Source organism: Ornithorhynchus anatinus, chromosome 1 (assembly GCF_004115215.2).
Source record: "Ornithorhynchus anatinus isolate Pmale09 chromosome 1, mOrnAna1.pri.v4, whole genome shotgun sequence".
Classification (NCBI taxonomy): domain Eukaryota; kingdom Metazoa; phylum Chordata; class Mammalia; order Monotremata; family Ornithorhynchidae; genus Ornithorhynchus; species Ornithorhynchus anatinus.
Genome location: NC_041728.1, coordinates 37498526 through 37523443, shown reverse-complemented (window position 1 = coordinate 37523443; position 24918 = coordinate 37498526). Strand labels below are relative to the sequence as shown.

Genomic DNA, 24918 nt, shown 5'->3' with positions numbered 1-24918 from the left:
CAAGCGCTTGGCGGACGCCCTCCCTGCCCACCGGGGACCCGCGTGACGTCGTCGTGGCTTCTCTCCAGCCGGCGAAAGGGATGAAATAACCTCCGTGTTTTTTCTCCCGTCCAGCCGCCGGCGGACAGAGTTTAGAGGAGCTCGTTGCGGGCAGGGAACGGGTCTACCGACTCTAACGCATCGGACTCTCCCAGGCGCCTAGGGCGGCGCTCCGCGCGTCGTACGCGCGCGGTAGATACGACTGACCGTAAGCCGGCCGAGGGCAGGAAGCACGTCTCCCAACTCCGAGAGACGCGGCGTGGCTCAGTGGAAAGAGAGCCCGGGCCTGGGAGCCCGGGGTCAGGGGTTCGAGTCCCAGCGCGGCCCCGCGTCAGCTGGGTGCCTGTGGGCGAGTCGCTTCACTTCTCTGGGCCTCAGTGACCTCATCCGTAAAACGGGGATGAGGACCGTGAGCCCCACGTGGGCCGACCCGATTCCCCCGTGTCTACGCCGGCGCTTAGAACGGCGCTCTGCGCGTAGTAAGCGCTTAACAGATACCGACGGTATTATAAACCGTGTTGCACTGGACTCGTCCCAAGCGCCCAGTACGCCGCTCCGCACGCAGTTAAAGCGCTCCGAAAACGCGACCGATGACGACGTGGAGGCAGATCGGTAACGGCTTGATGCCCTCTCTGAAAGAAAAGCGAAAGCGAGCAGGGAGCCGCAAGCACTCGCGTCGTGTTCGGCGGTAAAGCCCGAAGAGGTGGCGTAAATAGGAGGTTTCTCCTCCGGATGAGTAGAGGCAGAGAGGACAAACCACCTAGCGGAGTTCGTTCAGTTAGGTAAAGCAGCAGAGCGGCGTTTTCATTCCAGAATGGAAAGCTCGTTTCTCTGCCTCACCGGATGGTCTGAATATAACAAGCTCCGATACCTGCTGTCAAAGCGGCTAAAACTTAGCCGGTCTTCTGCGGTTCACTGGTTCAGTCGCATTAACCGGGCGCTTCCTGAGTGCAGAGCTCCGTACTGGACGCCGTAGCGAGAGACAGACGCGTTCCCCGCCCCCGGGGAGCTTGCAGCACGCGCTCGCTGCGTATCGAGCCCTGTCCTGAGCTCCGCGGTAGAGACGAGATGATCGGGCTGGGCGCCGTCCCTGTCCCGCGTAGGAGCCGGAGGGAGGGGGATTCGATCCCCCATTCTACAGGTGAGGCGACCGAGGCCCGGAGAGGTCGCGGCTCGGCCCCGGTCACCCGGGAGCCGGGATCAGAACCCGGATCCTTCCGCCTCCCGGCCCCGGGCTCCGGCCACCAGGCCACGCCGCCTCTCGGGGTTCTGATGCTTTTTGAATTTTCAGGAGAACCGAGGCCGGGAGGAAACGTGTCAAGGGTCGACTAGTAGAAGTCCGTCCGTCCGTCCGTCCGTCCCCCCGAGGTCGGAGGTGGCTAGCACTCTGTGCCCGAGTCGAAGAGGAGGAAAAGCTTTTCAGGGTCAAATGGCGCTAAACGGGTCCCCAGCTAAAGGAGAGTGTTTACCGTCGTCACTGTGCTAATAGTAATGGCGCTCGGTGAGCGCTCACCGGGTGCCAAGCGCTGTTGTGAGCGCTGGCGTAGACAGAAGGCGATCGGGTCGGACGCCGTCCCTCTCCCCCGGGGGGGCTCGCGCTCCCGGTCCCCGTTTCGCGGCCGAGGGAACCGAGGCCCGGAGAGGTGAAGCGGCCTGCCAGAGGTCACGCGGCAGACGTGGGGCGGGGGCGGGATTAGAACCCGGCTCCTTGGAACCGCCAGGCCCGTCCTCTCTCCGCTGAGCCACGCCCGCCCCTCACCGACCCGATTAACGACTTGGCTGAACTCCGGGCCAAGCCCCGACGCGTCGGCTTTCGGGTTCCGACGCTCCCCGCCGTCCCGGCACGGTCAAATCCCGTCGAAACACGTCCGTATCGCCCCCGGGGCCCTCGCTCCGGGGTTCCCGGACGGAGGCAGGTTGCCCCCGTGAGGATTTCTGTAAATCGATCTCACGGGCAGACGGCGCGGAGGAGGCGGATGCAAACCCTAAGTCGGTTTCATTCCGGGCGCCGCCGCGCGCCTCGTCTCTGGCGCAGGAGGCCTTCGACGGGAGAGGGATTTTTCCCCTCCTCCTCCTCCTCCTCCTCCTCTCTCCCACCCGCCCCTCCCTCTCTGTGTCGGTTTTAGATCAGCTCCATCGCGGTGCCGAGTTTCTAATTTGCTGTTGTTTTTTTTTGTTCCCCTACACGATGCATTTGTTTAATGTATGTTCTTGTTTTAGCAGGTAAAGGCAACTTTAATTGCGTAAACAAAATAAGCATCAGTAGCACCCGCTACCTTATTAACTCACCCGGTTTTGAAAATCCATTTTGCATGTCGCCTTTTTTCCACTAAAACCCTGGGCTCTCTCTTCAGTAGAGGAGGAGATATCCCTCACACTTAACAAAAGCTTGGCTGGGGGGCTTCTGGGGACGAGGGGGAGCACAGACTAAAAAAATTAACCGACACCGATGAACCTCTTAGCCTTCGCTGCATCTTTTAAGGGCCGACGGCTACTCACGGTTTAACGGGACCAAGGTCACTGAACTTGGCAGCGGGAATCAGCCCTCTCTCATGACACGCAGCCCCGAAATTGACCCTGCCATCTTTCTGACTCAAGTTCGCAATATCCTTTTGGGATATCTGCTGTCCCTTTCTGTTTTCGCAAGTTTCAAAAAAAGCGACCGAAACCCCCCCCCCCCCCACCTCTCCGGAGGCCGGCGGTCAAAGATGGTTCGGGACGGCGCCTCCGGAACTAAAAGAATACGGATTGGCGCCCGGCCCGACCTTGGTCTGACCCGACTACTTTGGAATTAGCGACCCAAGTGAAATCACCGCACTTTGTCCTCTGAAGAGGATGTCTCACTGAATCCAAATGTCCCCGTTTCGCCGAGCCCCTCGCGAGTCGCGGACGTATACCGGCGGGCGGCTTATCTCTATTCGGTTTAAAAACGTTCTTGGAAATTGCCACCTCCCGGTCGAGACAAACTTCCCTTCGCCTCTCCCTTCCCAGAACTGGGCGTCGGCGACTGTCACGGGTTCCTTCCGGTTTAAAAAACCCAACCCAACCCCAGACCGTCCTCCCCGCTTCCAGGCGGACGGCGGGCTGGAAGCAGATGGCTCGTTTTCTGTTTGGGTGAGGGAACGTCTGTGCTTTAGTAGTTGAGGAGAGTCGCCTCGGAGGACAGACGGATGGAGGCCCAAGAGCCTGGGTGACAGGCGTACGGCCCTGGAAACGGGATGCCTAAATTAGTCTGTCGGAACCGTGGCCTCGGCCCAGTCCCTTAACCGACGTGACGTGGCTTAAACTCCCCGCGGCTTTAATTAAAAGAAAAACAACCTCCCGTAGCTTATTTCTTGAACCGCCCCCCCACCCCCCACCCCCGGCCCCCGAAAGAAAGATGAAGGAAGCTAAGACTTCAGATCGGCTCCGAATTGAAACTCGAACCTTAGGGGTGCTTGACTGCCCGATCAGATGGTCCCCGCAGATGGGATCACGTCCCGAGGACGTCTTCCGTAGCCACGCGGGACGAGGCGTTCGACCACCCTGAAGCTGAGGTTTTGAGGTCGAATGTTTCTCTGCTGCCAAGATTGGGAGAGGCAAAAGCGCCCCGCATGGAATCGACCCCCCCCCCCCACCCCCCCCCCACCCCCCCCCACCCCCCCCGCCACCGGGACCGGACTCTCCTTCACCGCCATATCTTCGGCATTGCCGTGGGGGTCTCTCCTGTTTCCCGTCACGCCCTTGACCGGATAACTCTCTTTTTAAAAAACCCGAAGCCTCTCGCTCCCCCTCCCCTCTTTGCCTTCTCCTCCCTCACCCCCGGTCCCACAGGTTTTGTGTGTGCTTGTTTGGTTCGACCCCCTCCCCCCCTCCCCCCCCCCCCCCCGCGCCATTTCTAGCCACGATCAGTAATAGCGCCTCCGACTTGTCCCCCGTTCTCCAGGAAAGGAAGTTCTTCAAAGGCTTCTTTGGAAAAGTAAGTTTTCCCGCCACCCTCGTGCTTGCTTGATAAGGAGTTACGACGCCCCCATCGCAGGGCGTTCTAGAAATCCACGGTGGTTTGGGCTGCCCGGTACTTGACTCTCCGTTGAACGGACGGCGGGAGTCGAGTCGGGCGGGAGTGGGGGGGGGGGGGGGCGGGGACGCGCGGGGCGGCCGAGGGGTCCGGGGAAGGTCGGGGGGAACCGTCCCTGGGCCGCGCGGAAAATCTCCCGCGCCCCTTTCGTGAGAGAACCGGAAACGGTCACCGCGTCAAAAGGGAATTCTCCGGCCCAGGGGTCAGCTGAAAAGAAATCCCTCCGCAGAACCGCGACCGCGTCGGATTCCAGATAGGCGAGGGGAGGTGAACCCGGACGACGGGTCTCGTGTCGAGTTGAGCGTGTTCGGCAGCGGGAGAGGGCGAGAAACGGTCGAGTCCCGGAAAGTAAATGGGTCCGGGAGATGAATTCGACGGCAGTTTCTCGAGATCCTTTCAACCGTTTGGGTTTGACTGTCCCTCCGTGACCGGTGTCCGGGGACCCGGACGATGTCTTCCGTGTCATCGGCGTGCCGTTGCCGAAGAAAACGTGTTTAATCACTCTGATGAGAACGCGCGTCGCGAACACGGTGCCCTCTACGCGCATTCCCCCCGGGGCGACGACCGTGTCCGGGGACGTGACCGCGCTCCTAATGAATTCGGCCGGCCGCTGAGCGCTTACCCTGCGCCGCGCGCTGGGGCGGATGCGGAGCGGTGAGCTCTGCCGCGCACGGTGCCCACGGTCTCTCTCCCCCTCGTTCTTCCGAGACTCGGAGGGGTTAGGCGACTTACCCGGGGTCACGCGGCGGGCCGAGCCGGGACCGGTATCCCGCTTCGCGGGGCCGGGCTCTTTCCAGTGGGTCAGAAAGGAGGAGCGGGAGGAGGAGCGTTGCCCGGCGAGTGCCGTGTGACCTCGGGCAAGTCGCTTCACCTCTCTGGGCCTCGGTTTCCTTATCTGTAAGATTGAGACGGGGAGCCCCCCGCGGGACGGGGACCGAGTCCGACCCGATGAGCTTGTCTCTACCCCAGCGCTTAGCGCGGTGCCTGGTGAGTGCTCAACAGAGAGGGTAAAAAAAAAAAAAAAGGAGCGGACAGCGGCGATCGATTTTCGTTCTTATTTTAGGGGGAGGATGTTTCGAAGACTCGACTGAGTGTAGTCAGACCGTAACTCAGGGATTCAGACGCCGAAGCATACCGGGGGGGACGAAGATGTCACTTGATTCGTAATTACAAATCCCCGGACGTATTTCGAACCTCGTCCCAGCACGGTTCAAGCGCTCTGGTGATTATGACATCGGGTTTCTTTTCTCCTTACCGGTTGTTACATTCTAGTCGGGTCCCTGTTTTTAAAATTCCTTCACCTAGTTAGCCATTTTTGCACTACGGTAGTTTAAACGTAAGTGGATTTAAAGGAATTTAAAGCCAGCTGTACCGTTCGGTCGCTCCTGGTGTATTTTCCTCTGGTGTCCGTTCGCCGCTCACCGTGCGCCAGGCACAGTACCGAGCGCTGGGGTGGATACGGATTAATCGGGCCGGACCCAGTCCGCGTCCCGCGGGGGCTCGCGGTCCCAGTCCCCATTTTACAGATGAGGGAACTGCGGCCCGGAGAAGCGAAATGACTTAGCCGAGGTCACCCGGCCGGGATCACGACCCAGGTCCTCCTGAGTCCCGGGCCCGGGCTCTAGCCGCTGGGCCACGTTGCCTCTCGTGGCCTCGCGCTAGCGCGGGTGTCAGTGTTGAAGCGAAGGGTTGAAGTGCTCTGGCAGCATCAGCTCAAGATAACGTTCAGCGAGCGGCTCGAGAATCCGTCGCATCAACCGGCCCTCAGTCTACGGCATCCACATTCCGCGGGGATGCCCCGGTTCGTACCCGTGCAAGTTTTTTCCCACGTCCGTCTTGGCTCCGGAATTTATCTGCGACGGCGTGACTCGGAGCAGTTCGTCCGACTGGAACTCCCTCCTAAGAGAGCCACCGGCGACTCTCGGCAGTTAGGTCGAAACAGCCCCGGAAGAGACGAGGAAACGGATGCTGACTGCAGGGGTCCGTCGGTTTTTGGCTTCCCACACCCAGCCGCCTTCTGTGGCGAGGAGGCTGGATTAGGAAACGGGAAACGGGAATCTTTCAGCGGTATTTGTCGAGCGCTCACGGGGTGCGGAGCGCCGTACTGAGCGCCCGGAACGGACGGCTCGGCAACAGATCGGGGACCCTCCCTGCCCGGTGACGGGCTCACGGTCTAAACGGGGCAGGCGGAGGGCAGAGCGAAACGGAAACGAGGCGCCGTAGGGGAAGCGGCGTGGCTCGGCGGGCAGAGCCCGGGCTTGGGGGTCTCGGAGGTCATGAGTTCGAATCCCGCCTCTGCCCCTTGTCAGCTGGGCGAGTCGCTTCACTTCTCTGGCCCTCAGCTCCCTCGTCTGTAAAATGGGGATCGAGACCGCGAGCCTCACGTGGGCCAACCTGACGACCCTGTTATCTACCCCGGCGCTTAGAACGGTGCTCCGCGCGTAGGAAGCGCTTAACGAACACCAGCGTTATTATTAGTGTCGTCGTCGCATTGAAGATAAATAGAAGCAAGGAGATAGACGACTCATTAACGAAAGAAAGCGGTACAGACGAGCACAGTGCTGAGGGGAAGGGGGAAGAGCAGAGGGGCGGGGGGAGCAGAGGGAAAGGGGGGCTCAGTCTGGGAAGGCCTCCTGGAGGAGGTGAGATCTATATACCAAACAGGACCCGGGCCCCGATCCCCGGGACCCTGAGGGAATGGGCTCCTCTGAACTATCTGCGGTGGTATTCGTTAAGCGCCTACGATGGGACGGGCCCCGTACTAGACGCCGGGGCGCATGCCCGCTCATCAGGTCGGGCGCGGTCCCTGTCCCACACAGGCCCACGGTCTCAGTCCCCGTCTTCCAGCCGAGGGAACCGGGGCCCGGGAAGCGAAGCGATTTGCCCCGGGTCACCCAACAGGCAAGCGGCGGAGCCGGGGTCGGAACCCAGGTCCTCCGGCCGCCCGGGCTCTAGCCGCCGGGCCGCGCCGCTCTCCCGAACTGTTCCGTCCACCCCTTGAAGATAGCGAGGTCCTTTGATCCGTTGCTCCGACATGCTCATCGCCGGGAAATCGCTACTCCGGCAGTTGAGGTCCGGCGTGTCCCACCGCCGCTCTCCCGGCGGCTTCAGACCGGAATTCGCGGTTCCCCGGTAGAAGGGGGAATGGCGCCGTCGGGTCTCCGTTATCCGCCCTAGGCCCGAGAGGGCTTTCCCTCGCGGGGAGGCGGAGGGTTGGGAGGGAGGTGATTTTTGTCCACGCGTTCGATCGTACGGCATCGAGCGCTCACTGGGGGCGGGGCGAGTAGAAGGCGACACCAGACAGACGCATTCCCTGTCCCCAGCGGGCTCGCCGTTCGGGTCTCTTGGGGACTCGGAAAATCTCGAAATGGGAGAGCTGCGAGCGCCCGGCGGTCTACCCCCTGCCCCTCGCATCCGGCCGGGAAGAGAGCCTAAGGACCCCCGAGCCGTTCCGATATCCGGGGCCCACCGGGAGCCGGCGGTGCGCTGGTCCGCGTGTCGCGCTCCCCTCCCCACCCCCGCCTCCTCGCGAGAGGTTTGACAGTTTACCGTTGAGCTGAACGTTCCCGGGCTCGGCGGGGTCGGCCGGTCTCGTCCGAGTCCGTCAGGGGTGAGGCGGGGGCCCGTCCCGGGGGACTGACGTGTGAACGGTCTCCGGGCTTTTGCCCGTCCTGCGTCGTAATCCCCCGCGAATGAAACGCCGGGCGCCGGCCTCGGCTTCAAAAACGCGGCGGGTCAACGGAGCGGGCGTCACCGACGTCGGCCCCCGGAGAAGGGAACGAGTTAAAGATAGTTCCGATGCTCCCGTCGCTTTTCCCTTGGATGGTGTCGCTTAAACGCCTCCCGCGTCTCTGCGCCGAGCCCCGGCGTGGATCCGAGCCAGTCGGGCGCGACGCGGTCCGTGTCCCACGTCGGACCCGCGGTCTCGATCGCGGGCGGGGACCGTCTCTCGCCTCACCGTACTTTCCGAGCGCCCGGCGCGGGGCCCCGCGCGCGCCAGGCGCTCGATAAATACGACCGGCGGGGGAGCGGAGGCCCGGAGAAGCGAAGCCGCTCGCCCGAGGCGACGCGGCGGACGAGGGGCGGAGGCGGGATTAGAACCCCGGTCCCTCCCGACGCCCGGGCCCGGGCTCTAGGCGTCAGGCCACGCTGCCTCCCCGCTTCGCTAGTCGGGGGAGACCCTCCGAGTAGCCATTTCACAGCCGACTCTGGGCTCAGCACGGAGCTCTGCCCAGAATGAGAGCGCGGTAAGGGCCGTCGCTCCCGTGATCCGGGGCGGAGTGAGGTGGGCACCTCCCTCTCAGTGGGAGAATTGCGAAGCAGCCCGGCTCAGTAGGGAGAGCCCGGACCTGGCCGTCAGAAGGACCTGGCACCCGGGGTCTGCCGTGCGACCCTGGACAGGTCGCTTTACCCCTCGGGGCCTCGGTGGCCTCATCTGCACAACGGGGGTTGAGCGCGAGCCCCCGGGGGCACGGCGTGTCCGGCGGGATTGACTCGTGTCAACCCCAGCGCTTAGTGAGCGCTCGACGAGTACCGTAATCATTACCAGCGTCCCAATTCCCGATTTAAAGAAATCACTGGCTCTGCCGCCGGTCTCCCCGTTCCACTCTTCTACCTCCTACTTTGGCCACCAGGCCCCCCCCCCCCCCCCCCCCGTGGGCCGGGGACCGGGTCCGGCCCCATCCACCTCCATCTACCCCGGCGTTCCACGGACACCGAGTAAGCGCCTAACAGATACCGTTAAAAAAAAAAATCAATCACTCGGCCCTCCAGGATCAGCGGGAGTGTGGTGCTTTCCCAGGCGCTTAGGACGGTGCTCCGCGGACGGTAATCCCTCGAAACGCCGCCGCGTCGTTTCCGACCCACGGCGGCTCTCCGGACCGCGGCATCCTCTTGTCGCGGGGCCGTCGCGCCGTGCGTCTCCGCGGACTTCTCTCCGTGGAGTTGCCGAGGCGGTGCGCCCCCGCCCGCCTCCTCCGGGCGCCGTCGAAACTGGTCTCGGATCGGTGCCGCTCCGATGACCCCGTCCCCCGCCTGGGAGATCCGGGGAGGCGAGAAACTGGGGAAGGCCTCCCTGACGGAGGCGTCGTTTCCCCGACGGCTCTGAAGGCGGAGCGTGAGCTGGGGCGGGGGGGGTGGGAAAGGAAGGTGGAGCTCGACAGGAGGAGACGAGTGCGAACGAATGAACGGACGGAGGGGATCTGCTAAGCGCTTCCTAGGTGCCAGGCGCCGGACCGGGCGCTGGGGTAGACAGAGCAGACCAGGTTTGGGCGCGGTCCCCGCCCCGCGTGGGGCTCACGCTCTCCATCCCCATTTTCCAGGTGGGGTGTCTGAGGCCCAGAGAAGCGCAGGGACTTGCCCGGGGGCAGACAGGCGGCAGAGCGGAGGGTCGGGACCCACGACCCTCCGACTCCCCGGCCCGTGCCCTAGCCGCCGGGCCGCGTTGCCTCTCCGCGGCGTGAGCGAGAGGCGCGGCGTGAGCGCCGGCCGAGATGGCGGAAGGGAGCGGAGGGTCGGTGGCGCCCGGCGAGCGCTCCTAGGCGCGGAGCACCGTACCAGCTGCCGGGGAGAGGACGCCGTCCCAGGGCACATCTCCTGCCCACCCCGAGCCTCCCGTCGTGACGGGAGAACCCCCTCCCCGAGCCGGCCCCCCTCCCGTCGCCCCCAGAGGCCCCCGGACGAACGGTTGACGTACCGGCCTCGACCCCGTTCTTCTTTCTCGGGGTCCGTCTGGCCCAAACCTCCGGCCGTGTCTTCCGGCTCCCCTCCCGCCGGCGTCTTCGGACTCTTAACCGCCGCCTCTCCGGTCAATCCTCTCCCTCCCCGATCCCGGGTCGCGAGGGAGCCGGAGAACGCTCCGGGGGGGGGTCGATCCGCACGGCGCCACCCGAACGGGCTCGACCGGCAGAGGATCCCAGAACGGGAAGGCGGGTGGAGCTCGGGCCCGGGAACCAGGGGGACCCGGGTTCTAACCGCGGCTCCTCGGGCGGGTCGCCTCCCCTCTCGGGGCCTCGGTTCCCTCGTCTGGAAGACGGGGACGAAGACCGCCAGCCCCGCGTGGGACGGGGACCGGGCCCAACCCGATCGCCTCGTATCCGCCCCAGCGCTTAGAACGGTGCCTGACACACAGCGAGTGCCTGACGGATGCCGGCGCCGGCGGCGTCACGAATCCCCACTTCACAGAGGGGGGACCCGAGTCCTGGAGGAAGTAAAGCGACTTGCCCGAGGTCGCACATTCAGTCCCACTTATTGAGCGCTTACCGTGTGCAGCGCACTGCCCCAGGCGCTTGGGAGGGTCCCGTAGAGCAAAAAAAAAGGGGCACGGTATCCCCGCCCGCCTCGAGCCGAGAGTCTAGAGGACGAGCGGCGGAGCTGGGATTCGAACCCGGGTCCTCCTCCCCACCCCCCCCACCCCCAGGCCCGTGGCTCTGATCGGTCCACCTCCCGTCGGGGCGTCAAGGGCGGAGGTCTAGGGGCCGGGGATCGGGCGGAGCCCCGGCTCGGGCTCCGACACGCCGCTAGAGACCCTCCGGGAGCTCCTCGTGGTGTAACTCCTTACGCGTTCAACCGGGCGGCCCCGACTCTCGGTTTCCCCGCCGGGTGTCTGGAACCGGGCGAAGGGTGCGGGGCCGAATCCTCTGCCTTCTCAGGCCGCGTAAAACGCCCGGTCGCGATCCCCTCCCCGTCCCTTCCCCCTTAGCTCCGCCTCGTCGCCGCGCGTCGCGTTTCCGGGATCCTCGGCTCGGTTCCCCTCGACCGTCTCCCGCGGTTCGGTTCGAGTACCTGGCTCCGGGTCCCCCCCTCCCGCACCTGGCCCGCGGCGTCCTGATCCTCGCAAGGCAGAGGGGGGTGTCTTTTCCCCGGGAGGCGGCGGAACCTTCGCCGACGTGACGCGCCTTTGTGTGTCTCTCTTGTCTCCTCTTCGAAGACCGGAAAGAAGGCCGTGAGAGCCGTCCTGTGGGTCTCGGCAGATGGACTCCGCGTCGTGGACGAGAAGACCAAGGTCAGGCGGGTCGGCGTTCGGACGGGCTGGTCAGCGGTGACGACGGATCTGTCGGGCGCCGTTCCAAGCGCCGGGGCGGCCCCCGGGGTGTTCGGGCTGCCCCACGTGGGGCTCGCGGTCTCGACGGCTGAGGCCCAGAGAAGCGAAGCGACCCGCCCGAGGTCACGCGGCCGCCGAGGGGGATCAGAACCCACGACCTCCGACTCCCGAGCCCGGGCTCTTTCCGCTCGGCCGCGCTGTGGGGGTGGCCCGAGGGGTTTCTCCCCCCACCCCCCCCCCCCCCACCGCGATCGGATCGGATGACTAGCGTCGGTCGGACCGGGCCACGGTTCGGCTGGAGCGCTCACCCTGTTCTGAGCGCTCGGGAGGGTACGCGATGAGCCGGGGGTCCGGAGAGGGGGAGGCTGATAGGAAGAGATCGTTTATAGTAAGTGATCTGCCGACACGTCCACGAGTGCCGTGGGGGCGCGGGAACTTAGCGGATGGCCAGAGGTCGGAGGTGCAAGCACGCGGTCGTGATCGCCGTCGTGGAACGTGCTAATTAGGTGCTCACTACGGGCCGGGCGCTCCGCTAAGCACCGGGGTAGGCCGGGCCCGGTCCCTGACCCCAGGAGGTCTAAACGGCAGGCCCGAATGGGTATTTTCTCCCCGTTTTACGGGCGAGGGGACGGAGGGACCGAGCGGTCGGGAGACTTGCCGGGGCACCTCGCGACTGCCCCGGCGCTTAGCGCGGCGCCTGACACGTAGAGGGTGCCTGACGGACGCCGTCGCCGCCGTCGGCGTCGGTATCGTGCCCGGACGAGCGGCCCGTCCGAGGTCACGCAGCGGAGTCGTTCATTCGGTCGTATCTGTCGAGGGCTCCCCGGGTGCCGAGCGCCGCTCTGAGCGCTCGGGAGACGGCAGGTGGCGGCGCCCGGGATCGGAACCCAGGTCCTCGGACTCCCCGACCCGGGATGTCGTACCGAGGCCAGAAACAAGTCACGTTCCCTCCCCTCGGGCCTAAAATGCGTTCGGATCTTTGCGGCTCGCCCTTTGAGGGGGGGGAAAGAAAAAATGCCCGAAAGCCAGGAAGCGTCTGTCGACGAGGCCGATCTCCTCGGCGGAACCGAGGCTTTGCCGTCCCCCTGAAAGAAGGAAGAAATAGCTGGGAGCCTTTGGCCGTTCTCGGCGCCTTAGAACCCAGATCGTCCCTCGGGTGGAGGGCGACGTTTCAGGGCTGCAAGCTGCCCGGCTGGAATTCCAAGCCGAGGCTGGGCTCCAGCCGCTTTCGGCCGGGCTGCCGTCCACAAGAACGCCGCTCCCCTCGTTTCACGGCGTGGGTTGGGCGCCTGCTGTGCGTCGGGGGAGATCCGGGCCCCGTCCCCCGTGGGGCTCACGGCCCGAATCCCCATTTTCCGGGCGAGGGAGCCGAGGCCCCGGGGGAGCGGAGGGACTCGCCCGAGGTCCGGCCCGGCGGGCAAGCGGGATTAGAACCCGGCTCCTCCGGTCTCCCCGGGCCCAGGCTCCGGCCCGGAGGCCGTGCTGCCTCTCGTCGAAAGGCGACCTCGAGGGCAAGCCGCCAGGGCGCGGCGGTCGCCCCACCGAAGATGCCGGGGGAACGGCCAGTCGTGGGTCCGGGCGCACGTCCCGAGCTCTCCGTGCTCCTCGCACCAGGTCCGGCCTCCGTCAGCCGACCGTCGGCCGTTCCAGGCGCTCAGCACGGCGCCCTGCGCCTAGTAGGCGCGCGAGGAAGGCGATCGAACGAATGCATTTCTAGAGGGAAGAACTGGGGGGTGCGGGGCCGCCCCCGGCCGGTCGGTCGCGGGCTGCCCCTCAGAACTGAATAACGTCGGTATTCGTCAAGCGCCGAGCGCTGTGCTGAGCGCCGGGGGAGGTGCGGGGTCATGGGGTTGGCCCCCCGGGGGGCTCGCGGTCTTCATCCCCGTCGTACGGAGGAGGGAGCCGGGGCCCAGAGAAGGGGAGCCACCTGCCCGCGGTCACGCAGCCGAGCCGGGATTCGAACCCGTGACCTCCGACTCCCACGCCCGGCCTCTTTCCGCCGGCGACTCCTCCGGATCCTCTTCGAAGCCTCCCCTTTCGAGGCGGCCGCTCGACGCTTCTCACGTGCCGAGCGCCGGGGTGGACGGAAGCCGAGCAGGCCGGCCCCGGCCCCCGGCCCACGTGGGGCTCCCCGCCTCCGTCCCCATTTACCAGACGAGGGAACGGCGGCGCAGAAGGCCAAATGGCCCGCCCCGGGTCAGCCGACGGACGAGAGGCGGGGGCAGAGATCGGACCCCGGGTCGCCGAGACTCCCGGGCCCGGGTCGGGCGGGGGTTTCTCGGGACTCCTCGCGGAATCGAATGAAAAAGGCGACGCAGAATCTTCCGTCACGGGGCCGAGACACCGCTCCTAAACCCTAGTGGAGGATTTAGAGGCGAAGAGACCCAGGTTAAGAGCGGCCACGGCCCGGCAGTCGGCGGTCTCGATCGAGCGCTTACCGTGCGCGGAGCGCCTGGGCCGAGCCCGTGGCGGGCGGGGGACGTGTCGGCTAATTCTGCCGTCCTGGCCTTTCCCAAGCCAGAGTCTCCTTGAGTCTGGTGGGCGGGTGGACGCGCTCCCTGCCCGCGAGGAGCTCACGATCGAGAGAGGATCCTAGGAGGATACAGAGGGGAACTCAACAAGCCCAAGGAGATAAGGAGATGAGCCGGAGGAGAGCAGATCTCCGCAGGTCGAGGGTACCGGGGGGGGGGCGAGCGACTCGGACACGCGTCCGAGAGACGGTTTTGGAGCCCGCGGACCAGTTAGGAAGCCGCCCCGAGCAGGAAGTGAGACCTGCTGAAGACCGGAACCGTCCCCAGCACCCAGGGTGACGGAAATCGACCGCGTCCCGTGACGGTGTAGGGGGACGGGGTCCGAAGAGCGAAGGGAAGGAAGGCGGTTAAAAGACGCGGCGGGGCCGGGCGGAAAGGGCCCGGGCCTGGGAGGCAGAAGGACGCGGGCTCTGCCGTCGGCCTGCTGGGTGACCTCGGGCCAGTCACCTCACCTCTCGGGGCCTCAGCTTCCCCGGCCGTACAACGGGGGACTCGATACCTGCTCTCCCTCCCCCTCAGACTCGGAGCCCCGCGTGGGACGGGGGACCGAGTCCCACCTAATCAACCCGTATTCACCGCGGCGCTCGGAACGGTCTCTGACACCCGGGGAGCGCGGGACGGATCCCAGAAGGAGAACGAAATTCTCAGCGGCTAAAACGCGACGATTTCACAGCAGAAGAAAGGGGGGCGGATCGTTTGTGCTTCGATACCCGGTCGGGGACGAGACCGGACGACCCCGTCATCAGTCGGCGGGAATCCGCGATGAGAAGAATAACGCTAATGACGTCGGTATCGGTTAAGCGCTTGCTATGCGCCGAGCGCCGTTCTGAGCGCCGGGGGGGGGGGGGGGGACGCGGCGGGGTCAGCGGGTCGGCCCACGTGAGGCTCCCGGGCGATCCCCATTTTACAGACGAGGTGGCCGAGGCACGGGGAAGTCAAGCGACTCGCCCGCGGTCACACGGCTGACAGGCGGCAGAGCGGGGATTCGAACCCGTGATGATCTCGATTGACGTTATCGTGGATATATTAACAGGAGTTCGTACTGATAGGCTACCGATCCGGCCACGGAGAGAGCACGTGGGAGCAGGTCCCTTATTAATTTGTTTCTGGGAGAGCGAGGGGGAAGAACCGGATGAGAATCTCTGGCCCACGGTAATTAGCGATAGCAACTGTGGTGCCGCTTAAGCGCTCACTCCGCGCCCGGCACCTCACCGGACGCAAGCGGGCCGGGTCGGTCCGCGGTCCCTGCCCCACGCGGAGCTCCCGGGCCCCGTTTTCCAGACGGGGCGACCGAGGCCCGGAGAAGTGAAGCGGCCGGGGTTGGAGCCCGTGACCTCCCGCCTCCCAGGCCCGGGCTCCGGCCGCCGCGCCCCGCTCCCGAGCCCGTGCCGCGCCGCGCGCTCGGGACCGTAGAGGCCGCGGCGAGCGCCCTCTCGGGCGAGCGGGCCCGTCGTGAAGCCGGGGGCGTTCACGGAGTAGAAACCCGGAGGGATTTCCCCCGAATTGCGCTTAATTCCCCAACGGAGATGCCAGATCCCCTCTGCGGGGTTAGCTCTCGGCGGGCAGGGGACGCCTTAGGTGCCGTGCCCGCGGTAGGCGCTCAGTACGTAGCGTCCGTCGACGGGTCGCCGAGCTCACGGCGGGCAGTGGACGTGTTTCCCCGCTCCGTTGCCCCGGCCGCCCCCAAGGAGCCTACGGTCCCGCGGGACCGCAGGCCGCTCGTGGGCAGGGAACGGGTCCGCGCAGTGCTGTGTTGGACTGTCCGGACCGCTCGGCACAGTGCCCTGCGCCCAGTAAACGCTTGCGGCGCGGCTCAGCGGGCAAGAGCCCGGGCTTGGGAGTCGGGGGTTTGAAGCCCGGCTCTGCCGCCCGTCAGCCGGGTGACCGTGGGCGAGTCACCTCGCTCCTCGGTGCCTCGGCGACCCCATCCGGAAAATGGGGATTAACTGAGCCTCGCGCGGGACGGCCCGACGACCCCGTATCTCCCCCGGCGCCTCGAACGGTGCCCTGCACGGAGTAAGCGCTCGACAGGTACCGCCGTGGTCGCCGCCGCCGTCGGCGTCTCCCCTCCGGGCGGCGTGGGCGGGGAACGTGTCTCTCAGCCCCGTCGTGGCGTCCCCAGCCCCCAGCGAGCGCTCCGTAAATAGCGCCGACGGGCAGGCGGCGCCGGGAGCGCACTCGGTAGGTTGACGGCGGAAGCCGAGTTAGAGGAGGCGGGGGGGGGGGGCAGGAAGGGTCGGCCACGATGCAGTCGGCGCCTCCCTTTCCGTGGCGGACGGGCCGAGAGGGGCGCGGGCTTCGGCGGCGGCGGGGGGGGGGGCTTCATTCGTTCGGTGGTATTGCTTGAGCGCTCACTGGGTGGGAATTTCTGGAAGAAGCAGCGCGGCCCGGCGGGCGGAGCCCGGCGCCCGGGACGTCAGAAGGACCCGGCGTCCGATCCCGGCCCCGCCGCCCGGCCGCTGCGTGGCTCGGGGCGGGTCACCCGGCTTCTCCGGGCCTCGGTTCCCTCCGCCGGAGGCGGGCGGTTGAGGGCCGGGAGCCCCAGGTGGGACGGGGACTGGTTACCTCGAACCCGCCCCGGTGCTCGGCACGTAGTGAGCGCTCGACGGGTGCCTCGGTTATCGGTCTCGTCGTCGTCATCGACCGGACAACCCATCTCCCCTGTAACGCGTCGCTGCGAGATGTTTAACGGAGACCCATCGCGACCAGCCAGCGGCAGTTTCGCCAGCACCCTCTGCGTACGGAGCCCGTACCGAGGGCTCGGGGGAGGACGGTCCAGCCGGTCGACCGGATTTAGCGAGCGCCTACTCCGCGCAGGGCACCAGACAGACCGTGCGCTTGGGAGACCGGAACTCGGCGGAGCCGGCAGAAAGAAACATCCGCGACGGACAGGGATCGGAGCGGCGCGGGGCCGGGAGGGGGGATGAGAGAGAGGGAGCGACGCGGAAGGGAGCGGGAGAAGAGGAAAGGGGAGGCCTCCGGGAGGGGACGGGCCTCCGGTAAGGCTCCCGGCGGCGGGGAGTCGTCGTCCGTCGGATGTGGGGGGGGGGGGGGGGGCCTTCCGGGCCACAGGCGGGACCAGGGCGAGGGGGTTGGCGGCGCGGCGACCGAGACGGAGGCACGTGAGAAGGCCGGCGCGCGCGGCTTACAGTCGGAGAGTAGCGCGGCGAGGTGGGAGGGGGCGAGGGGGATCGGGTCGTCCCCTCCCAAGCGCTTAGCGCAGAGCCCCGGACCCGGTAGATGCTCCCGAGATGCAGCCGACCGAGCTCGCGGTCTAGAGGGCGGTCGGAACGTCCGCGGGTGCGGCCGCGGCTGTCCGCTGATCCCTGCCTCCCGTGGCTTTCTCCTCCTAGGACCTCATAGTCGATCAGACGATAGAGAAGGTTTCTTTCTGCGCCCCAGACCGGAACTTCGACAGGGCCTTCTCGTACATCTGCCGCGACGGCACCACGCGCCGCTGGATCTGTCACTGCTTCATGGCCGTCAAGGACACGGTGAGTGGGGGCGGGGGGGGGGGGGAGGGTCCCCCGCCCTCCGACCCCGTCCCGATCCCGGCTCCGCCGCTCCCCTGCCGGGGTGACCTCGAGCGGGTCACTCCACCCCGGCGCCGGGTTCGCTTCCGAAAACCCCTCCGGGAGATTTTAAAAAATCTCTCACGGTGCTCGGGAGGCGCCGACCGAGGGCCGGGGAAGATACGAGAGGGGCCGGACGCGGTCCCGCCGGGGCCGGCCGGCCCGTCCCGCCCCCCCCGCCCCCCCCCGCCACCGTACAGGCGAAGGAGAAGCGAAGCGGCCCGCCTGAGGTCGCCCGGCGGACGGACGGACGGGGGGGGGGGGGGCGGAGCCGGGATTCGAACCCGGGTCCTCCTGAGTCCCGGGCTCGCTCCGCCGGGCCACGCTGCATCCCAGATTTGCGGGGGAAAGGTGACGGAGAAGGATCTGTCTCTAGTTTAGGCCGCGAGCGTCGGGGGTAGGGGGAACTCGGACCGAGCCTAACCTCTCCCCGACCGGGCCCCCGTTCCCTCCTCTCCCCCCGCCCGCCGCGTCCCCTTCGCTCCTTTCTTCACCCTCCTCCGGCCCCACGGCACGTGGGCACGTTCGGAGAATTTACTCTCCGGGGACCCCTGAACCTCGGCTCCGAACGCACCTCGGGGGGGGGGGGGGGCGTCCTCCCCGTGGTCGTGTCCCCAAACCGTTCCGGGTGGGATCTGCCGCCCTTCGACCTCCTTACATCCGCGAAGCTCGGCGGCCCGTCGGGGAAGTCGGGGAAGTCGGCGGGGGCGGAGACGGGATCCGGTCGGCCGCCCGGGTCTCGTGTCGGACCCCCCCCGGGCGCCCGCCACGGTCCCCCGCGCACGGGAAGCCCCCCGGAGCGCCACCGAGGACAAACGGCGGCGCGCGAAGGATTTAACGTCCTCCTGGGGCCGAGCGGCCGAGCCGGTGTGAACCCGCCGACGCGCCCCTGGGGCAGATGCGAGCGGGGTAGCCTTTTTCGAAAACGGGGCCGGGGAAATTTTCATCGCGCGAACGTGACGGAGAATCGGGTCGGTCGGTGCCGTCCGCCGGGCGCCGAGCGCCCGAGCCCAACGCTCGGGCGAGCGCGAGGGAGTCGGCGGGCGTGACCCCTGCCCTCGGCGCCCTCCCGATCTAGTCGGGAGACGGAAGTTAGGGTCTCCCTCGGGGAGGTCGCGCGGCTCGGCGGCGGGGCCCGGCCGTCGGGAGGGGGCCGGGTTCTCGTCCCGGCTCCGCGCCCCCGTCCGCTCCGTGACCCGGGGCGGGTCGCCTCCCCTCTCCGGACCCTCGTTCCCCCGTCTGGGAGACGGGGACGAAGACGGTGAGCCCCGCGGGGGCCGGGGGCCGGCTCCCGCCTCGTTAACCCGGATCCGCCCCGGCGCTCGCAACGGTCCCGGCACGTGGGGAGCGCCTGCCGAGTAGCGTCACGGCCGTCCGTTTCGGTGCGCGGCGAGCTCCCGGCGGCCCCCGTGTAGGGATTCGCAGGGAGGAGCCCTCGCGTCGTCAGGCGAGGCGCCGAACGCGGGGATCCGATTCGAGGCGGGCGGATGGAATCCGCCGGCGCGGCGGGACGGGCCCGGGCGTCGGAGGCCACGGGTCCCGATCCCGGCCCCGCCGGCCGCGTGACCTGGGGCAGGTCGCTCGACTCCTCCGTGCCCCGGCGACCTCGTCCGTTAAAACGGGCGAGCCCCGCGTGGGACGACCCGATGGCCTCAGAACAGCGCCTGGCACCCGGTAAGCGCCGAGCGGGTACCGGCGCCGTTCGGAGGCCCGCGCCGGACGCGGGTCGATCGGGTCGGACCCGGTCCCCGGCCCGCCGTCCTCGCCCGACCCCCGGTTTCCCCGGACGAGGGCGGCGAGGCCCCGGGAGGCGAGGCGACGCGCCCGGGGTCACGCGGCGGCCGCCGAGCGGCGGGGCCGGGATGAGAACCCCCGGCTCCTCCCGACTCCCGGGCCCCCGCTACGACCGGTCAGCGCCTGCCGGGAGCCGGGGTAGACGGCCGGTTGGATCCGGTCCCCGCCCCTCCCGGGGGGGGGCTCACGCCCATCCTCCCCCGTTTTCCGGATGAGGGAACCGAGGCCCGGGGAAGCGAGGTGACCCACCCGCCCCGCCCCGTCCCCGACCGCTCCCGGGACGGCGCGCCGCGGGGACCCGGGCCCGGCGGCGGGGGCGGGCCGGAGGCGACCGGCGTGCCGTGTGTTCCCCGTCAGGGCGAGCGGCTGAGCCACGCGGTGGGCTGTGCCTTCGCCGCCTGCCTGGAGCGGAAGCAGAAGCGGGAGAAGGAGTGCGGGGTGACGGCCACCTACGACGCCAGCCGGACCACCTTCACCAGGGAGGGCTCCTTCCGCGTCGGCACGGCCACGGAGCGGGGCGCCGGGGAGGAGGCCCTCCGCCGGGCCCGGGACGACCACGGAGGTACCCGGCGGGGGCCGGCGCGCGGGAGGCGCTCCGCGAAGCCCGCCGCCGGACTCTCGACCCGGCGGGGGCCGGGGACCGGGGACCGGGGGGGGGGGGGAGCCGCTCCGGCGGGAGGGGACCCGTCGGCGCGTTGGGCCGTGCTTACCGGGCGCCCGCCGCGGGCGGAGTGAGCGGACGCTCCCCGGCGCTTAGGACAGCGCGGAGGGGCGTCCCGTAAATGCCGCGGTTCGGGCGGCACCTCCGCTCGACCCGAAGCCCGTTAACGGGGCGGGAGATGGCTCCGCTGAATCTGCTGGGTCGGACCCTCCCGGGCGCTCGACACAGTGCTCCGCGCGCCGACGGATCCCCCTCTAGACCGTAGAGGCGTGGCGGGCGGGGAGCCCGCCGGCCCATTCCGCCGGAGCGGACGCCCGGGTGCTTAGAAGCGGCGCGGCGAGAAGCGGCCCGGGCTCGGGAGTCAGGGGTCGGGGGTCCGAATCCCGGCCCCGCCGCTCGGCGGCCGCGCGACCCCGGGCGAGTCACTTGGCTCCTCTGGGCCTCGGGTCCCTCCTCCGTGAAACGGGGGGGATGAACCGTGAGGCGAGGGGACGGGCGGCCTCCGGGCCGACGGCGAGGCGTGGCGTGGGGAGACGGAGACCGAGCGTTTCTGCAGAGGAGCGACCCGGGCGGCAGAGTGAGGGCACGGGCCGGAGCGGGGAGAGCCGGGAGGCCGGCGAGGAGGCCGACGCGGTCGTCCGGGCGGGAGGGGAGGGGCGCTCGGGGGGACGCGGGCGCAGAGGAGAGGGCGGATTCGAGCAGACGTCGCGGCGACGGGACGCGGCGACGGACCGCCGGGGGCGGGGGGGGGGCCCGGGCCGACCGTGTCCGATCTCTCCCCCTCCCCCCCACCCCCCGCAGCCGAGGCGGAGGCGAAGACCCTGGGGGGCGCGGCCCCCGCCCCGTCCTCGCCCACGTCGCCCGGCGGAGAGAGGGAGGCGCCCAACCCGCACGCCATCCCCCGGCGCCACGCCCCCATCGAGCAGCTGGCCCGCCAGGGCTCCTTCCGCGGCTTCCCGGCCCTCAGCCAGAAGATGTCCCCCTTCAAGCGCCAGCTGTCCCTCCGCATCAACGAGCTGCCGTCCACCATGCAGAGGAAGACCGACTTCCCCCCGAAGAACGCCGGTAAGCGCGCCCGGGAACGGGTCCCTCCCGGCTTTCCGGCCCTCCGCGGCGCCCGGGTCGCGTCCGCGGGGCGCTCGGGAGAGGCCGGCGCGCCGATGGCCGGATGCGTCCCGCGCCGCGCCGACCTGTCGGATCTGAGGAGGGAGGGCGTCCCGGGCGAGAGGTCGGGGGGGCGGGACGGACGAGACGGAGGCACCGTGAGCAGGGCGGCGTCGGTAGGGCAAGCGCCGCGCGGGCTGGGTCGGCGCAGGAGAGGGGCGAGGCGAGGCGGGAGGGGGCGAGGGGACGGACCGCTTTGAGGCGCGGTGCCCCGCGCGCGGTAAGCGCTCGGTAAATGCCATCGAAGGGTCTCCGACGGACGCGGAGGAGCGACCGCCGGAGCTCGGGGCCGGGGAGGGCACGATAGGTAGGACCCGGTCCGGCAGAGGAATCCGATCGGAGGAACCGACAGATGTATCGGAGGCGGGGAACGGCTCTGTCTGTCCGTTGTTCCGTTGGACTCTTCCAAGGGCTCGGTCCAGTGCTCCGCGCGCGGGAGGTGCTCACGGAATACCATCGGATGAATGAACTCGCCGCGGGCCGGGGGAAGGCTCCGTTGCCTGGCGCAAATGATAAGGACGCTAACGGTTCCGCAGTTGGTCCGGCGCTTGCCGCGCGCCGGGGCGGAGACGGGCGCGGTCCCCGTCCCAGATGGCGCTCACCGTCGATGGACTGGTCGCCCGGGCCGGGGGATCCGCCCCCCACGTCCGCCGGGCGACCTTGGCCGAGTCACTCGGCTTCTCCGGGCCTCAGTTCCCTCCCCTGGAAAACGGGGACGGAGCCCGGGAGCCCCGCGGGAGCCGGGCTCCGCGTCCAGCGGGACGGACCCGTGCCTCTTCTTTCGAACGGTATCTCTTCGGCGCTCGCTGCGTGCCAGGCGCCGTTCTGAGCCCCGGGGGAGGTACAGGCCGAGCAGGTCGCCCCGCGCGAGCCTCCCGGTCCCGATCCCCGTTTCCTAGACGAGGGAGGCGAGGCCCGGAGAAGTGGAGCGGCTCCCCCGGGGTCGCCCGGGAGACCGGCGGCGGAGGCGGGATCGGAACCCGGGCCCTTCTGGTTCCCGGGCCCTGGCTGCTCGGACCCCGCTGCTTCTCTGTGTTCCTGGCGCTCAGTAAATACGACCCACTGAATGGATCCAAGCTCGACCCCCTGGAGAGCGGCGGATAGACGCCCCGGGGGGGCGGCGGGGGGCGGGGTCGTCGGCATTCTTCTTCTGCGCCTTGCGCCTAGTGAGCGCTCCGTAAACACCAGCGGTCGATCGGTCGATCGATCCCTGTCGTCGAGGTGGACGGTGAGGATCCGGAGGCCGCCCCCCCCCCCCCGCCCCCCCGGGGTCCCTTCCCGGAAGAGGGGATCGGTTTCGGTCGGGAAGCAGCGCGGCCCGGCGGAAGGAGCCCGGGCCCGGGTTCTAATCCCGGCTCCGCCCCACCCCGCTCCCCTGGGCCTCGGTCACCGCATCCGTGGAACGGGGGATCGAGACCGCGCGCCCCACGGTCGCGGCGGGGCGGGGGGGGCCACGGACCGTGTCCGCCCAGATCGGCTCCGGCGCGCCCGGCACGGTCCCCGGCCCGTAGCGAGCGCTCAACGGACACCCCGAAGGGGGGAGAACCCCAAATGTCGGGCGGGCGCTCGTCCGTCCGGGCTCCCCGTCGGCGCCCCGCGCGCGAGCGGCCGATGGCGGTTCCCGACGGCCGGGTCTCTCCGCCCCCGCAGTGCCGGAAGCGGAAGGGGAAGGGGAGAGCATCAGCTCGCTGTGCTCCCAGATCACCAGCGCCTTCAGCCTCCCGCCCGAAGACCCCTTCGCCTCGGCCCCCATGACCAAAGCCCTGCCAGCGGGGGGCCTCCCGCCGTCCGCCGCCGCGTTCCGAGGTGGGTCGCCCCCCCTCGGCCCGGAGGGCCGGGGGTCCCCGTCGACGCCTCCCGGCCTCCGCGCCCCCGCGCCGGCCGCCGTCCCAAGCGCCGGGGGTCGGACGCGAGCCAGTCGGGCGGGGCGCGGTCCCCGTCCCACGTGGGGCCCGCGGCCCTCGTCCCCGCCGTAGAGGCGAGGTCCCCGGGCCCCGCCGCCTCCGGCGGCCGCCCGAGCTGGGATCGGTGATGACGGAGACGGTCTCGGAACCGTCCAACGATAAGAGCGAAGATGGGAGGATAACGATCTGGCGACGGATCGGGACCCGTGACCCTCGGGTTCCCGAGACCGGGCTCCACCCGGGGTTTGGCGCGTAATAACGACGACGACGACGATGTCGGTATCCGTTAAGCGCCCGCTCCGTGCGGGGCACCGTTGTAAGCGCCGGGGGGGGATGCGGGGGTCGTCGGGCGGTCCCGCGTGAGGCGCCCCGTTCAATCCCCGTTTTACGGACGAGGCCACCGAGGCACAGAGAAGTGGAGTGACCTGCCCACAGTCGCGCAGTAAGCGCCCGACAGGCGCCGTCGGCGCCGTCGCCCGCTGGGCCAGGCCGCGTCTCTGAACCGAGCGCCCGGGTGGAAGGGTGACCCGCCCGAGGCCGCGCGGCAGACGAGCGGCGGACGGAGCGGGGGAGAGAAGCCTGGACCCCCCGCCTCCCGGGCCCGGGCCCCAGCCCGCCGGGCCCCGCCGCCCCCGGAAGGCACCCGGACCCGAGAGGCGGCCGGAGACCTCCGCTCCTCGGCCCCCCCCCCCCCCCGGCCCGATCCTTCCTCCCCCGCTTCGCAGAGAAGCGGCGCGGCTCGGTGGCGGGAGCCCGGGGTCGGAGGTCGCGGGTCCCCATCCCGGCTCCGCCGCCCGTCAGCCGGGCGACTCGGGGCCGGCGGCCCGGCTCCTCCGGGCCCCGGCGACCTCGCGAGCCCCACGCGGGACCGCCCGACGGCCCCGTATCCCCCCCCCCCCCCCCCGGCGCTTAGGACGGCGCCTCGCCCGCGGCGGGCGCTCGACAGATGCCATCGTCAGCACAGCAGAGGCCGGCGGGGGCGGGGGGGGGTGTGTGTGGCCGGCATTCACGGAGCGCTCGCCGTGTGCCGCGGACCGCCTCCGGGACGAGGGAGGGGAGGGGAGGGGAGGGGAAGCGAGCGGCGAGGCGGCGCGGCCGGGGAGTCGGGGGGGAGCCGGGTCGTGATCCCCGGTCCGGGCCTCGGTCCCCTCCTCCGTCCCGCCGGGGGGGCGGGGGGTTCGGGTCCCGCGCGGGGCGGGCGCCTCGGGAATCCCGCGAGTCCTCCCCGCGGCGTTGTCGTTGCTCCAGGCCCGGAGTGGGGGCCCCCGGCGGCGGCCCCCGGCGGCGTCCCGCAGTGGGCTCACCGGCGGACCCCCTCGGAAGCGGACCGCTGGCTGGAGGAGGTGTCCAAGACGGCGCGGGCCCGCCCGCCGCCGCCGGCCTTCGGCCCCGCCCGGCCCCCCCCGGCAGCCAACGGGCCGGGCCGCCCGGCCCCGGGGGGCCCCGCCGCGGCGGCGGGCGACGTCCTCGGCCCGGCCGGCCCCCCGCGGCCGGCCCCCCTCGCCCCGGCCCGGCGGCCCAACGGCCCGGCGGCCCCCCGCGACGGGGCGGACGGCGGGCGGCGGTGGCCGCGGACCCCCGGGGACCCGCCCGTCGATCCGTTCGAGGCCCAGTGGGCCGCCTTGGAGAGCCAGGCCAAGCAGCTCGCCAACCCCTCGCCCACCAACCCTTTCTCCGGCGACCTGCAGAAGACGTTCGAGATCGAACTCTGAGGAGGACCCGGGCCGGGCGGGGGGCGGCGGGGAGGGCGGGGGGCCGGGGGGGGGGGGGGGGACGGGGCCGGGGACGGGAGCGGCGACGGGAGCCGGCCCCCCGCGACGCCGGCCGGGAGGAGGGCCGAGCTCGGGGGGTGGGGGACGGGGAGACGGGGCGGACCTCCCGCTTCGACGGACGGCGTGCGTCCGTCTGTCCCTCTCCGTCGACGATCCGCGGACGGCTAGGGCCGGACGGGTGTACGCGTGCGTGTATATTATATATATATTATATATTAATAATGCCCAAATCTTTATTTTTATGCATTTAGACTATTTTAAATCATCCTCCGTAACGAGCGGATGTTTGAGTTGTAAGTGATCTTGCCAAAGTTCAAGGGGCTCGTGCGGCCGTAAGAGACCGTACGTGAGACGGATGCGTCGGCGGGGCGGGGGGCGGGGG

General features: G+C 69.1%; 1 protein-coding gene across 1 annotated transcript in view; it reads left to right on the top strand.

Annotated features, from left to right (window-relative positions):
• The window catches only part of NUMB (NUMB endocytic adaptor protein), a 107632-nt gene extending 83156 nt beyond the window's left edge, over positions 1-24476 (top strand). Inside the window, exons 5-12 of the mRNA XM_039911308.1 lie at positions 3965-3997; positions 11025-11099; positions 17023-17163; positions 19393-19597; positions 20498-20761; positions 22511-22666; positions 24013-24154; positions 24395-24476. Coding sequence (XP_039767242.1) covers positions 3965-3997; positions 11025-11099; positions 17023-17163; positions 19393-19597; positions 20498-20761; positions 22511-22666; positions 24013-24154; positions 24395-24476 — 1098 coding nt within the window. The remainder of the gene's footprint in view (positions 1-3964; positions 3998-11024; positions 11100-17022; positions 17164-19392; positions 19598-20497; positions 20762-22510; positions 22667-24012; positions 24155-24394) is intronic.
• Positions 24477-24918: the final 442 nt, after the last annotated feature.